General features: G+C 46.7%; 1 protein-coding gene across 2 annotated transcripts in view; it reads right to left on the reverse strand.

Moving 5' to 3' along the window:
- RAMP1 (receptor activity modifying protein 1) overlaps window positions 1-12,090 on the reverse strand; it is a 97,794-nt gene extending 85,704 nt beyond the window's left edge. The window contains exon 1 of one of the 2 annotated variants that reach the window (XM_072640594.1): window positions 11,911-12,090. In XM_072640594.1, coding sequence (XP_072496695.1) covers window positions 11,911-11,971 — 61 coding nt within the window. In that variant the 5' untranslated portion in view covers window positions 11,972-12,090. The remainder of the gene's footprint in view (window positions 1-11,910) is intronic. The other variant, XM_072640595.1, reaches the window with a different exon arrangement.
- Window positions 12,091-15,049: the final 2,959 nt, after the last annotated feature.

A 15,049-nucleotide genomic window follows, 5' to 3' on the forward strand; every position in this document is an offset into this window, starting at 1 on the left:
TGAGGCTACAAACAGCAGCTCCATTAGGGTCCACACCTCTCCTCTCCCCTCGCCCTCCCCCCACCAGGATTTGAAAGCATGGCGATAATAAAGGAAATAGGGAAGTGAAAACATCGCAGGAAAAAAGTACTTTCCTGCAGCACAAAGCTTTATTATATCAAGATGACTCATGCCTCACTTGTTGTTACACTGTTATCACAATTCCTTTGTCAACATAATCCCTCTCTGTACCCCCATCTCACATCCCAAGAAGACACAGACGTGAGGGAACACTGCGTGGCCAGGGCAGCGTGTGTGTGTGTGTGTGTGTGTGTGTGTGTGTGTGTGTGTCCAAGCATGAGCAATTAACCTTGATCGCTGCCTCTCCCTTTTCCTTCTTTCTAAATGCGTTGGCCACCCACCACCTGTGTGGGCCCAGGAAGTCATTTCTGTTTTCTGGGTCTCGGTTGCCCCACCTCTAAAAAGAGGTCCCCTCCAGCTCTAAATTGTTGTTCTAATGTCCTTGGACGTCATTGAATATCTTTGGGACTCAGTTTCTTCATCTGCAAACTGAAGGATCCTTATCTTCCTTCTGGTCCAGGGCTCTTGTTAAAAAAAAAATCTTAAAAGTCAGGTAGACCAGAGTTAGGAGGATCTGAGTTCAGATCTGGCCTTGGACACTTACAAATTGAGTGACCCTAGGCTAGTCACTTAATGCTACTGCCTCCTTTCTCCCCTCAAAAAGGCAAGGAGAAGCTGCTTTTTTAGTTACCAAACTGCCCATCCTTGGAGGCATGAAATATTCAGTTCACTTAGTTGCTGTTCACAGAGCAAATCTCCCTGTCTTGTTATAATTCCCGAGAGAACCAAACATGCTCTCCAACTTTCTGAAGTAACTTTCATCTACTAGGACGTGAGGGGTTTAATAATACTGTCATTAATCATTTGGCCCTTGGGGGTGGGGTGGGGAAGAAGGTGGTAAGGGCTGATTTTGTGCCCAATAAGCTTGGCTGGAAATGAGAACGCTGGAGAGATCTAGCCTTGACCAGACCCCAGCAGCGCCTGGGGTGATGCCCAGACCTAGAAGGGGTTCAGAAACAGGATCTCGAGACCTAAGTCTGTTTCGGGCTTTTTGCCCTGACTGATGTCCCAGTTCTGCCACCAAATGGCTGAGTCACCCTAGAACTACTCTCTGCCTCAGTTTCCTCATTTATTTTTAAAAAATTATTATTATTTTATTTGTTTTCAGTGTTCTACAGTCACTTCCATATATCTTAGATTTCTGCCCCTCACTTCCTCCTTTCCCCCTACCTCCCTACTCCCTCCCTGAGATGGCATACAATTTTATATAGGTTCTACACTTACATTCCTATTAAATACATTTTCACCTTAGTCATGTTGCATAAAAGAATTAAAATGAATGGGAGAAATAAAAAAAACAAACCAAAACATAATACAAAAGAAAATGATCTGCTTCATTCTGCAATTGAATTTCATAGTTCTTTCTCTAGATATGGAAAGCATTTTGCCTTAAGAGACCATTGGGAATTATTTAAGTCCTTGCATTGCAATGAAGTACTAAGGTTACCAGAAAAATTCCTCGCACACTGTGGTTGTTGCTGTGCACAAAGTTCTCCTGGTTTTTTTCACTCAGCATCAGTTCATATAAGTCTTTCCAGTCCTCTCTGAAGTCTTCCTGTTCATCATTTCTTATAGCACAATAGTATTCCATTACATTCATATACCACAATTTATTCAACCATTCCCCAGTTGATGGGCATCCCCTTGATTTCCAGTTTTTGGCCACCACAAAGGGAACTGCTATAAATATTTTTGTGCATATAAGACCCTTTCCCATTTTTATGATCTCTTGGGAATACAGTCCTACAAATGATATTGCGGGGTCAAAGAGTATGCACACTTTTGTAGCCCTTTTGGACATAGTTCCAAATTGCTCTCCAGAATGGTTGGTTCAGCCCACAGCTCCACCAACAATGAATGTGTTCCAATTCTCCCACATTTTTTCCAACATTTGTCATCTTCCTGTTTTGTCATGTTAGCCAATCTGATAGGTGTGATGTAGTATCTCAAAGTTGTTTTGATTTGCATCTCTCTAATCAATAATGATTTAGAGCATTTTTTCATATGACTATAGATAGCTTTAATTTCTTCCTCTGAAAACTGTCTGTTAATATCCTTTAACCATTTATCATTTGGGGAATGACTTGTATTCTTGTATATATGACTCAGTTCTCTATATATTTTAGAAATGAGGCCTTTATCACAGATACTAGTTGCAAAAATTCTTTCCTAGTTTTCTGCTTCCCTCCTAATCTTGGTTGCATTGGGGTTGGTTGTGCAAAAACTTTTCAATTTAATGTAATCAGAATTATCCATTTTGTACTTCAAAATGTTTTCTATCTCTTATTTAGTCAAAAATTCTTCCCTTCTCCATAAATCTGATAAATACACTATTCATTGCTCCACTAATTTGTTTATAGTGTCAATCTTTATACCTAGATCATGTACCCATTTGGACTTTATTCTTGTGTATTGGTGTCAGGCATTGGTCTATGCCTAGTTTCCACCACATTGTTATCCAGTTTTCCCAGAAATTTTTGTCGAACAGTGAGTTCTTATCCCAGAAGCTGGGGTCCTTGGATTTATCAAACAGTGGATTGCTATATTTGTTGACTACTGTGTCTTGAGTACCTAACCTATAGTTTCTCCATTTATAAAATGAAAAAAATGAGGCCATCCAATGAGAAATAACTTGGCCAAGGTTATAACGGTAGTAATTGGGATTTGAACCCAGGTCTTCAAAATCTAGTTCCCGAGTCATTGAGAATACTGATACCAAAGAACCATAGACTTATGGAATGGTAGGGTTCAGCTCATTCATTTAGTCAGTACTGAGGACTGGCTCTGCACCAGGCAGACTCCCAGAGTCCCTTCCCTCAAGGAGCTTATGTTTGAGGGGGATAAATCACAAATAGATAAAGACAAAGCAGACTCAAGGTCATTGGGAGGGAACAGAGTGGGGGCACCAGATGAAGCAAAGTGGGATCTGACGGAAACCAGGAATCCCTCAAGTCAGAGATGGGGGGCGGGGAGCATTCCAGCCTTGGGCACAGGCTGGGAGGCCAGTTGGGAGCCACAGCCATTAGTTGCTTCCTTGGTCCTCATCCATTTTTCACTACAAGGCTTCCTTGGTAGGGCTGTTCCAATGAATGAATGTGACAGACAAAAGAGGCCCACTGAGGCCCAGAACAGCTTCCAGTCCTGGTCAGTGACAGTCTCCAGAGCCATTGCCATACAAGATTCCAGAACCGGCCAACAGTGAGAGTCTACTACTGTGTAAACATTTCTTTTATTAATCTTATTATCAACTGGCTAAAGGAGTATGATCCAGGGAGAGAGCTGAGGAATTATAACATCACACAGGTGTTTATATCATTAATAATGTTATTAATTGGTTTAAGGATTGAGACATGAGGTTAAAAAATCATCTAGAAATGACCCAAGGCAGCGTGGACACCAGACCTGAATCTTCCTAACGGAAGACCCAAGTTTGAATTCTGCCTCTGATATTTACTTCCTGTGGCTTTGGGCAAATTCCTTCCCCTTGTGGGTCCTGGCTCTTCGCCCATAAAATGATGGAGATGAGAAGCAGTTTGGGACACTGGAAAGAGTGTTGGATTTGCCAAGACAATTCCAAAAGACTCGTGATGGAAAATGCTAACCACATTCACAGAAAGAGATATGGAGTCTGAATGCAGATTGAAGCAGATTATTTCACTCTGTTTTTTGTTTTTTCTTTCTCATGGTTTTTCCCTTTTGTTCTGATTCTTGTTTCACAACATAACTAATGTGGAAATATGTTTAACATGATTGTACATGTATAAACTACATCAGATTACTTGCCATCTTGGGGAGGAGGGGAGGAGAGAGAGGGAGAAAAATTTGGAAGTCAAAATATTACAAAAAAGAATGTTAAACTATCTTTACATGTAATTGGGGAAAAAAATAAAATACTGTTAAGGAAAATTAGATTAAATTAAAAAGAGTGTGGGATTTGAAATCAAAGGCTCTGGGTTCAATTCTCAGCTCTCCACTTTTTAATTTGTGTGATGCTGGGCAAGTTACCAGATGAGCTCTGAGATCCCTTTAGGTCCCATAACTGTTTGTAGAATTGGACTCTCTACTCTATGATAGGCTTTGGCTCAGCCCAGCCCAGCCCTGTCTCCTCCTTCCTCCCTGCTCCATCTTCCATATCAACCAGCAGTGAGGTTCATCTACAGGACAAGTGTCTACCTCCTCTGCTCACCTGCCAGAGGTATGGTGAGAAGATGGGGATGCAAATGCCAGTTTCAAGTGGGCAAAGGGGTAGGAGAAACATTCATCTTGATGGAAGATTTGTAGAAAGGTCCACTTACTCTAGGAAATGCCCAACCCATCCTCTTAAGTTGTTTCTGTTTGGTGGCAGAAACATGGCAATACCTCAGTGCCCACTGCCCATCCCATTTCCACCCCCAAGTCCCAAAGGCATTTTAACTGAGCAAAGCAATAAGCAGCAATCCAAAGGAATAAACATGGCGGGAGAATGGGTTGACATTGACACAGGGCTCTCAGGTTACGGAGCACTTTATGGTCATTGTCTCATTTCATCCTCAAAAACCCTAGAAAGTACAACTGATCATCACCCCCATTTTATAGGAAGGAACTGAAGCTCAGAGAGTTTGAGGACTTGCCCGTAATCTCACAGCTAAGAAATGATGGAAGTGGAAATTGAACTGAGGACTAACACTCTTTGTGCAGTACTTCTGGGGAATGAAATGCTGACCACTTAGGATTATAGATTTAGAACTCAAAGGGACCTCAGAGGCCATCAAGTCAACACCCCCCCCCCATTTTAAAGATTGGGAAACTAAGGCTCATGAGACATAAATTGATTTGCCTGAGGTCATTCAGATATGACAGACATATGTCAGAAATGGGATTTGAACCCAGACCTTCAGATCTGATCCAAAGTCAGGGCTGTTTCCACCATCCCACATTCAACAGACTTAGACTTGTTTTGTTTGGTTCTAGAGGGAAGCTACAGTGAACCTAGTTTAGACCAGATGAAAGGAAATGTTTCTTGACAATTGGAATTGTCTCAGCATGGACTGTGCCACAACGGGAAGGAGTGGGCTTGAGCAGTGAGGACTCCCAGCAGAGCTCAAGACTCGTAGCTGTGCATGCTTGTATGGGAGCCAGAAGTGTTCTGCTGTGAGGGCTGAAGTCCCATTTCATTCTGAGATTCTGTGGAAAAGTCTGGTTGTTTGGTCTTGGGAAATGACTTTTAGTATGTGGACCACACGGGAGGAGTAATGCTACAAATGGTCAACGGGGGGCTCCCAAATGACAAAGTCAAATGGAGCAGTTGGTTGCAGGGTGCTGGCAGGATGGAGGATGCTTGGACCACCTCAGATGAGGATGTGATTCTTAGAAGGTACAAGGACAAACTCTAGATCGAATGGGAAAAGCCCACATCCAAGGAAGTCTTTGCCAGTAGACACTGAGTCAGAATTTGGGGGTTGAAGAATGATCCAGACCAGGTGTTTCCACCGACTGGGGTCAGAGTCTAAATTTAAGGTCAGGTTAGCATTAAGGTCTGTCAGTGTGAGATAAAAAGGGTCAGAAAAAGAGGCCAAGTGAGTGTAGACAATTGCTTCTCATGTGCAAGACTGCCTCCTTTGAATCTTTGATGAGATCCCAATGGTCAAAGGCAGTCAGAATTTAATAACTGATTAGATTTCTATGGTGCCTTATGTTTCTAAAGACCTTTATGCATATTATCCCATTTTCTTCTCCTAACTCTGTCACTAGTACATCTATTATAATCCACTTTATACCAGAGAGAAAGTTCCAAGAAGTCAGGGACTTTCTGAAGGTCTGGTTTGGATATCTTCCCTGTCTGTCTATCTGCTTATACTCGAAGTCTTTACTGAGAGCTTTCCTAATTACCATCTTTTTTTTTTTCATTTTCTCCTATTTCTCACTTTCTGACTCTCTCCTAGCCCCCTCCCATGCTGGGTAACTCAAGGTTCACCAATCTTGGTCTCTTCTCAGGTGATCTTTAGGGGGGTGGAACTGGCCCAGCTAGTGCAGTTGGAAGCAAATTTTAGCAAGGACATGAATGAGCTGGAGAATGTCTAGAGGAGGATAAAAGGTCTTGATTTCATAAATAGAATGTTTGTTGAGAGTTTACTCTGTGCCAGGCATCATGCTGAGAGCAGGGAAACAAATGGAAGCTTGGATTCTAATTCAGGGAGAGAACACCAAAAAAGGGAGCTGGGAATTCATGGATTCCCCTGGATCCAGGCCATAGGAAGTAGGGATGCTTACCCTGGAGAAAAGAAGGCACAGGGGAGATAGAGGTAAGGAGGGCAGGTATTCCAGGAACCTCTGAAAAAGGCTCAGAGATGGTAAACAGAACAGCAATTAAGTCAGCAAGTGACAGTTTTATGAAAACAAGAGACAATAGCCTGATTTGGGATGGAGGAAAAAGAAATCCATAGGTGAAATATTCTGGAGAAAACACGTATGCCTTTAGATCACTGGGAGATGCTAATTTTTGCATGGCTCCCATGAAAGCCACGATTCATAGTTAGCATCTTTCCTGGAGTATCAACTCTCAGGGTGTGCATGGGCACCTCTCTCCTTTGGAATCCTGTCTCCTTCTCCCTCTGAACCTCCCCCACCCTGGCTGCTGCTAATCAAAGCTAAGCTGTCAGGCGGCTGAGCCATCCCTAGGAGACAGCCAGCCCCCTCACTTTGAGCAAGTAGCATCATCCTGACCCAGAGCCAGAGCCTTTCTTTGCAAACGAGCTGCTGGAATGAGGACTCAGTCCAAACATCAGCTTTGCTGTTTTAATCAATTTCCAGGAAATGAATTTTACAGAGGTTTGGGATGGAGAGCATCCGTGGCAGGCAAGGTTTCTGTTCCCAGATACTGCTGCCCCATCCATCCTCAAGGAGATTCGCCAGCAGTTATAGAACACCAAGAGTTAAGGTCAAATGAAGATAGAGGCCCCCTCAGCCAGAGGAAAGGAAGAGCTCCAGGCTCAATTCTGAGTCAAATTTCTCCTGAAAGCAAGACCAATACCTTCTTTATAAGCTGGAGGAAAAGAGACATTTTGTTTGTGTGTGTGTGTGTGTGTGTGTGTGTGTGTGTGTGTGTGTGTGTGTGTGTGTGTGTGTGTGTGTAGACCACCTCGGCTTAGAAGCAAAGCCTCACATGGTAATTTTGCCTCAGTAATTGGGAGCCACCCCTGTTGTTTACTTCTTGTGTGACCTTCACCTTTTTTGGGCCTCAGTTTCCTTCTTTGTAAAATAAACATTAGACAAGCTTGGTCCTGAAGAAGGTCTGAGATGACACTTCCCTCTCGTCTTTGCAGAGGTGCAGGGGAGGGAGGGCATGGATGTGGGGATTGGGTAAGAGAATCTATGGATAGTATGAAGCCTTGTAAAAGGCTTTGTGGATAGAATACTGGACTGGAGTTCTGCAAGACCTTGCTTCAAACCGTGCCTCACTTACTAGCTGTGAGACCTTGGGCAAGTCACTGACCCTCTCCAAGGCTCAGTTTCCCCTTCTGTAAAATAAGGAGGTCAGACTAGATGACTTCTAAGTCCCCTTCCACCTGTGAATGTAGAACCACACGCACTATTGGATGATGCTGGTTAAAACTAAACTAAACTAAAACTGAACTTCTATCTTCCCTCTCCTGGTACTTTCTTTTTTATTCTGCTCCAAGGGAGAGAGATGGGAGCAGAAGATGTTGGGAAAATGAAGAAAAAAAAGTCATCAATAAATATTCATTTAAAGTGAGTGGTTTGCATTGAGTGAATTCTAACCCTTCCAGACCTATCATCAATCATTTAAAAAAAAAGTTTTTGGATGACAAGTCCTGTCATCTCTCTCCAGCCTCAGTTTCCTCATTTGTAAATTGGGAATATGAATATTTGTGAGAGGCAGCATTTAAACAGATAGAGCTAGCTTTGGAGGTAGGAAGACTTCCTAGGTTCAAGCTATGCCTCAGACATCTACGAACTGTGTGAACCTGGGCAAGACACTTAAAACCTTGGTGCCCTAGATTCCTCTCAATGATAATTAATTATTGTATAGATATGAGGTGGATCTGTATCAGTGAAGGGAATTTCCACAATGGGAGTCCAATATAGCAAATGAAATTGTATGTTCAGACCAAAATCAAATAAAGCAATGTTTGTGTTGTTGTTCGGTTGTTTTCAGTCATGCCCAACTCTCTGTGACCCCATTTGGGGTTTTTTGGGGTAAAGATAGTGGAGTGGTTTTCCATTTCCTTCTTCAGCTTATTTTATAGATGATGAAACTGAGGCAAACACGGTGAAGTGACTTGTCAAGGGTCACACAGTTAGTAACTGAAGCCAGATTTGAACTCAGAAGATGAGTCATGCTGACTCCAGGCTTGGTGCTTTATCCATTGCAGCACCATCTAGCTGTACCCCATGAGATACCGTAGTAGCACCTGCCTCCCTAATCTAATAAGATGATTTATGTAAAGAACTTTGTAAACCTTCAGTCCTGTTAAAATGTAAGCTGCTATTTGTGTGTGTGCAAAGCTGTGTCTGAAGTGTCTGAAGTGAAAATTCTCTGGGCCAATGTAGACCAGTCAGAATCCACCTCAATTTCTGGTGTTAGAGAACTGACTAAAAACCCAAATCCATCTCTGCTCTCATGGAGCTCACATTTTAAAATAACGCTGAAATGAATCAAACTCCTATTTTACAGATGAGGAAACTGAGGCTCAAAGATAGCATATGGCACTTCAGGATCACACATTTACACTTGCTGTTCCAGCCTCTCTTTATTCTACCTTACTTCCCAGGAAGGACATGGGTGCTAAATGGTAAAGATGAAAGAGGAGGATTAAAGGACCCTAAGGAAGGGGTGGGAGTGGGGAGAAAGAGAAGTGATGTTTGTTTAAACCAGGACTGAGGAACCTGCTGCGAGGCCACATGTGGCCCTCCTAGGTCCTCAAGTGCAGCCCTTTGACTTGAATCCAAACTTCACAAAACAAATCCCCCTAATAAAAGAATTTATTCTATAAAACTTGAACTCAGACAAAAGGCCACACCCAAGGACCTAGAAGGTCATATACGGCCTTGAGGGCTCAGGTTCCCCACCCTGGTAGACAAAGGACATTTTATCTTAAATAACTTTTTTGGGGAGGGCAATTTATTTTCATTATATTTTCTTTTGGGGTGCGTGTGAGGTTGGAAAGGCTATGTTTCATTTACATAGCAAATTCCCATCATGGAATGGACCTCTGCTGACTATGTTCCCACTCTCTCCCCTCCAGTTTTCACATTCTCAATATAGCCAGGCCCGCCCCATTTTCTGGGCTTGAGGCAGGACCCAAGGGGACCTTCTTGTTCAAACACAGATGGATGGGGCGGCCAATCCTGCATCCCACAGATGGAAGAGCAGACAGGCCTGGAATGCTCAAGTCAGAGAGGAGCTGCCACGTGGAGGATTTAACATAGCTTAACTCCATTTACAAAAGGATGCCTGAGATCATCTTCCTTGGAGTCAGGTGAGTCTACCGCAATTGGATGGATGGGGGAACTGAGTCTCAGAGAAGTGCCCCGGAGGACCCTGGCAATCCCTCCTCGACGTCCTGTCTAGCCTTCTCTCTGGGTTGTGGTAGAGAGGGCTCCACTCATAATGCCTTCACAAAAGTGGCAGCAGTGGCCAGGGTAGCATTCAGATCCACGGTGGTGGCTACCCGGGTGCGCCATCGATTCAGCATCCCTGAATCACGGATCGCCAACCAGCGAAGGCCGGCTTGGTCTTTGCCACGCCCAGCTGCTCCAGGGGGCCCTCTACAGACAGCTGCACAGCCCAATAGCAACCCCAACTACTGCCCACCCACCTAAAAGGTGCCCCCTGGATCCAGGAGCCCTGTAATCAAGGTCTACCAACCCTTTAAGGGCAGCTTGGACCCCGCCCTGCCCAGCGGCTCCAGGAGGACCCCTCCCGACAGCCGAACAGAAGCTCGGAAAACCCTATAGCTACCTACTCACCCAACAACTGCGCGTTGGACTTAGGGTCCGCACACCAACACACGCGCATCTGCCAGTCCGTTGGAAAGGAGCGAGGCTGACCCTGGGAATACCCCTGTCCAACTTGGTCCTGTTCTATCCCACCTGGCACATCGCTCTCCATCCTTCCCATCTGTGTCTTAGAGAGAAGCACTGATAATCCCATTCTTCTCCCCCTCCCCATAAATCATGTGTTATTTCTTTTTGGGGGGCCCTATCCCACAAAAAAGGCTTAAGGATTGTGTGTTGAAATGAGGTCCTGCCCAAAAGAATGCCAGTTAGGCATTGCAAAAGCAAACACACGAAAGAAACATTCCCTGCCCTCATGGAGTTTACTGGACATGGGTGTGGGAGAAGGGTGTGCTGTGGAGGGAGGGGGAGACACCAGGTAAGAGCATTAGTCCAATATGTGGTTCTTTGATTATTTGAGAATGGAGAAGTAGATCAGTTAGGGAAGGGGCATATCACCCAGTTTTTGCGTGTGTGTGTGTTTGTGTATGTGTCCTGGACCCCTTTGTTTTTTTCATTAATTTCCCCCCCATCATAGATTTGGCTTCTTTTCCTCTCACCACCTCTCCCACCCCAGAAAAACAAGAAAAATAGAGCCCCTGTTACAATCGTGTAGAGTCAACCAAAAGCATTTTTCTTCCGGGCCATGTCCGGACCTCTTTGGCAGGTCCGGGGGTATTTTAGGGCTGGTTCAGAATCCGGGTGAGTTTTTAAACATCACAATGAAACAAAATGATTAATTTCAGCGAGAAATAAATGAACAGAAAGATGCCATTCGCTCATCTCCTCCCCAATCCAAGTTCATGGACCTCCAGAAATCTCTCTCTAGAGCCTTTGGAGGTCTGTGGACCCCAGGGTGGGAGATTAAGCTTCCCTGGGAGCTCTAAGTAGGTCAGTTGGCCCGAATGTATAGAGTGCGTGAAGAGGGTAAGAAGAAACGTGCCAGGAAAGGTAGACTGGAGCCAGACTGGGGAGGGCTTTACATGTCACATCTGGCTGCAGCTGTTCCAGCCAGACCTGGATTAAGCCCTTTGTAAGATGGGTGTAAGGGGTTTCTGTTCTCCAGCTTAAGAAATGGCTTCCCCCCCACCCCCTTCAGAAGCTGACCTCAAGCTGGAGGGTGTTTGTTTAGCCAGGGCTTTTGACTCCAAGATCCACCCAAGCCCGGGAGCTGGCAATCTTGGCACCAGAATTATTGGGGGGGGGGGGCGCGGTGAATCCCTGAAAGGAGCCAGAGGAAGGTCTTCCCCACCCCCATCCCCAGGCAGGAGAATTAGACTCAGGTGGAATCACAAGAGGGTGAGGAGAGGAAGGAGGAAAGAAAGGAGGGAATGAAGGAGAGGGAGGGAATGAAGGGGAGGGAGGGGGTCCAGGCAGATATAGCCCAACATTTGCCCGCTCCGTTCAGCTCACTTCAGGGCTGCCCAGACTGCTGGAGGAGGGTGAGAGGGAGGGCAAACTCCAGTTTGGAAACGGGAAACCCTCCTGGTTTCCAAGGCTCTTTCCTCACCTTTTCCCCCAACCCCGAAGGGTAAAAGCGAGAATTCTCATCTGTTCCCACTCTCACACATAGACACTAGACAGATTAGTAAACGGCGACTCCGATGGTGCAGTGACTTGACTAGGGTCACACATTTAGGCAGTGGGAGAGCAGAACTCGAACCTCGGGTTCCAGATTCAGTGCCCAGCACTTTTCGCCTCCCCGCTTTCCACCCCACCCTCACCCCCAGCAGAAAGCCCCTCTCAGAGCTCTGAGATCCCTGCAGCAGCGGCGGGGCTATGGCTCACACTTACCCAGGACCCAACAAACGAAGCCGACCAGAGGTCGACCCAGGGGCGTCCGCGGCACAGCCATGACTGGGACGAGACTCTCTGGTCAGACAGACAGAGCTCGGCTCCCCCCAACCTCGGGCAGCCTCCGCAGCAGCAGCAGCAGCCGCCCGCCCGTCCGCAGGAGGGAGAAGGAAAGAAGGAGGAGGGAAGGAGGGGGGGAGAGGAGGGAGAGGGCGGGACAGGGGGTGGGGGAAGCCACCGAAGGCAGCCCGGGTAGGGGCTGAAGGGGAGCCTGACAGCCCCGAGAGCCAACCACCACCACCTGGCTGGAGGGCTCGGCTGGGAGCAGCGCTAGGCAGGCCTGGCGGGGGGGCCGGGAGGCAAGTCACCTGGGCCCGCGGTGGGGGCTGGCTGCTGACCCCCCCCCCTTCCACCCAGGCCCCCGGGGCTGGGCTGGGGAAGGGGAGACTCCCACTTACTTTCCAGGGGCGTGTCTGAATTTAAAGAGGAACCTGAGTTTCCCAAAATAGCCTGGGCGGGGAGTGCGGCGCGGGACAGAACCTGCAAGGCGCGGGTCACCCCTCGGCCAAGTGGGCATCCCTTTGAGAGGCAGTCTTGGGGTTGCGATACTAGTCTGCGGTGAGGGGCGAGGGGCGGGGCTGGCACCTGGCCCGCTGGAGCAGACTCTGCCCTTTCTCTAACCCCTTTCAGGCTGAGGTGCCACCAAGGGGTGGCACTGGCCCTTCCCCAAGCCCCCAGCAGCTAGTGACGGTACCCCCCGCCCCGAATCTGTACAGATTTTGTTTTGTATTTGTCTGAGTCGCCGCCTCTTTCTTCCCCTCCCCCCAATCATGTAAGCTTCTTGGGGGCATGGGAGATTGTTGGAGGGGGGTTTGGTTGTTCCTAGGACGTGGCAGGGGCTTGATAAACGATGGTTAGTTTACTGATTGAATGCTTATTGATCTGAGTGAGGCTCCCAGGCGCCAGCTCTCTCCTGCCCTCCGGTGTGAGTGTCCAAGGTAAACTTTGGCTTTCAAAGCCCTTCAGAACCTGGCCAAGCAGTTAGTCAACATGCAGTGTTCGGTGCCTACTGTGCTAAATACTGGAGATACAAAAAGGCAAAAGGCAGCTCCTGCCCTCCAGGAGCTTACAGACTATGGAAACAGGCAAATCTACGTGTAAAACAATAATGTATGTGTATATATAAGTATGTGTATACGTAAGTATATACATATATATATGTATATATTGGTGAGAGCGTTCCCTGGCATGGGAGACAGCCAAAAGAGAATGCCCAGAAGGCCTGGGTCACTAGATCCAAGAATGCCAGAGAATAAAGTGCTAGATTGGAGAGATGATAAATGGTTCAAAAGGCAGAGTATTTTCTATTTGTTCTTGGAAGTGATAGGGAACCACTGAAGTTTAAGTTTAGCGTGCGCGCGCGCTGCGCGCGCGAGAGAGAGAGAGAGAGAGAGAGAGAGAGAGAGAGAGAGAGAGAGAGAGAGAGAGAGAGAGAGAGAGAGAGAGACATAACTGGGCCTTCAATTTAAGAAAAATCACTTTAATGGTTGAATGGAGGATGGAGTGGGAGAGACGAGGTAGGCAGCCTCCCTGGCAGCAATGAAAATACTCTAGGTATGAGGTGATGAGGGTGATGAGGGCTGTACCTGGGTCAGGTCAGGGTCAGAGGAGAGAAGGGGAGCACATTGGAGAGATGCTGCAGAGGTGAAATTGACAGGACTTGGCACCATATTGGATATGGGGGGTGACAGAGTGGGGAGCCCAGGATGACTCCTAGGTTGGGAACCTGAGGTACTTGGCAGGATGGGGTACTCTTTATAGTATTAGACAAAGTAGGAGGAAGGTTAGATGTCTACTGGACATCCAGTTCAAGATATCTGAAAGGCAGCTGAAAAGGTGAGACTGGAGGGCTGCAAAGAGTTTGGGGCCCTCTCCTACCTTTTCCAGTTTTATACCTGACTCCCTCAAACCCCTTCCTTCCACTGACTTCCTTTTAAGTCCTCCCATGAAATCCTCCACCTCTGGACATTTTCACTGGCTGGCTTCCATACTTGAAGGCTTTTTCTCCTCTGCCTCTTGGTTTCTTCTGAAAAGGAAGCTAAAACACCTTTCTTGGTGTTTCACCTTCCTCTGAGGTTACCTCCCATTCACTCTGCAGGCATCTTGTTGCTCAGTCATGGCCAACTCTGTGACTCCATGGACCATACTGTCCGTGGGGTTTTTTCTTGGTTTGCCATTTCTTTATCCAGTTCATTTTACAGATGAGGAAACCGAGGCAAACAGGGTTAAGTGACTAGCCCAGGGTCACACCAATAATAAGTGAGGCTGAACTTGAACTCAGGAAGATGGTACTCTATCCACCCAACTGCCTAACTGCCTAATTTTCTTGTACACAGTTATTTTACTTTTGTTTCTGCCTTCAGAATATTAGATTGAGGGCAGAGACCACGTTATTTTGCTTGGGTTTGGAACCCCAGTGCTTGACATATAGTAGACACTTAAGAAATGCTCGTTGACTGACCTGATGAGGGTAGTAAGCACGAGACCTAGTTGGGAGTGGCTGCCCCCAACCAGCCCCTTTTATTTGGAAGCAAAGATTATGCAGCCTGGAGAGACGTCCGAAGATCCAGACCCAGGGCTGGCATGCAGTAGGTACTAAGTGAACACTGGTGGACTGAAGACAACGGGCAAGGAGTTGACATTTCTCCCAGTGATATGCTGTTGAGTTAGTTGCTCCAGGGTATGTCTCCACTGAGTGCTAGATATCCCCTCTGCCCATTTCTCCACTTGATCCAAGTTCCCTGAGGGGAAAGGGGTCATTCCTCCTCTGTCCCTAGCACCTGTGCCGGGCAGGTACTTGATAATGGATTTTCCTCAATCGATTTTCCTGCCCTTGCAGACCCACGGCATAGGGCCCTGCACCCCCCCCCCCCCCTCCAACCTCCCCCGACTCCTGCTTTGCAAATTAAGTATCCAGCCCAGGCTTGGCCACTCCCTATCTTCGGTTGTCTTCCCCACCCCCACCCCACCTTTTAGGTAAAGAGCAGCAGTAATGAATGATCTTCCTACCGCCAGGCTCACCACCTGGCATGCATCTACCGCATGACCATCTCTGACTTCTCTTGCCTGGGCTGAGGGG

This window comes from Notamacropus eugenii, chromosome 2 (genome assembly GCF_028372415.1).
Source record: "Notamacropus eugenii isolate mMacEug1 chromosome 2, mMacEug1.pri_v2, whole genome shotgun sequence".
NCBI lineage: Eukaryota > Metazoa > Chordata > Mammalia > Diprotodontia > Macropodidae > Notamacropus > Notamacropus eugenii.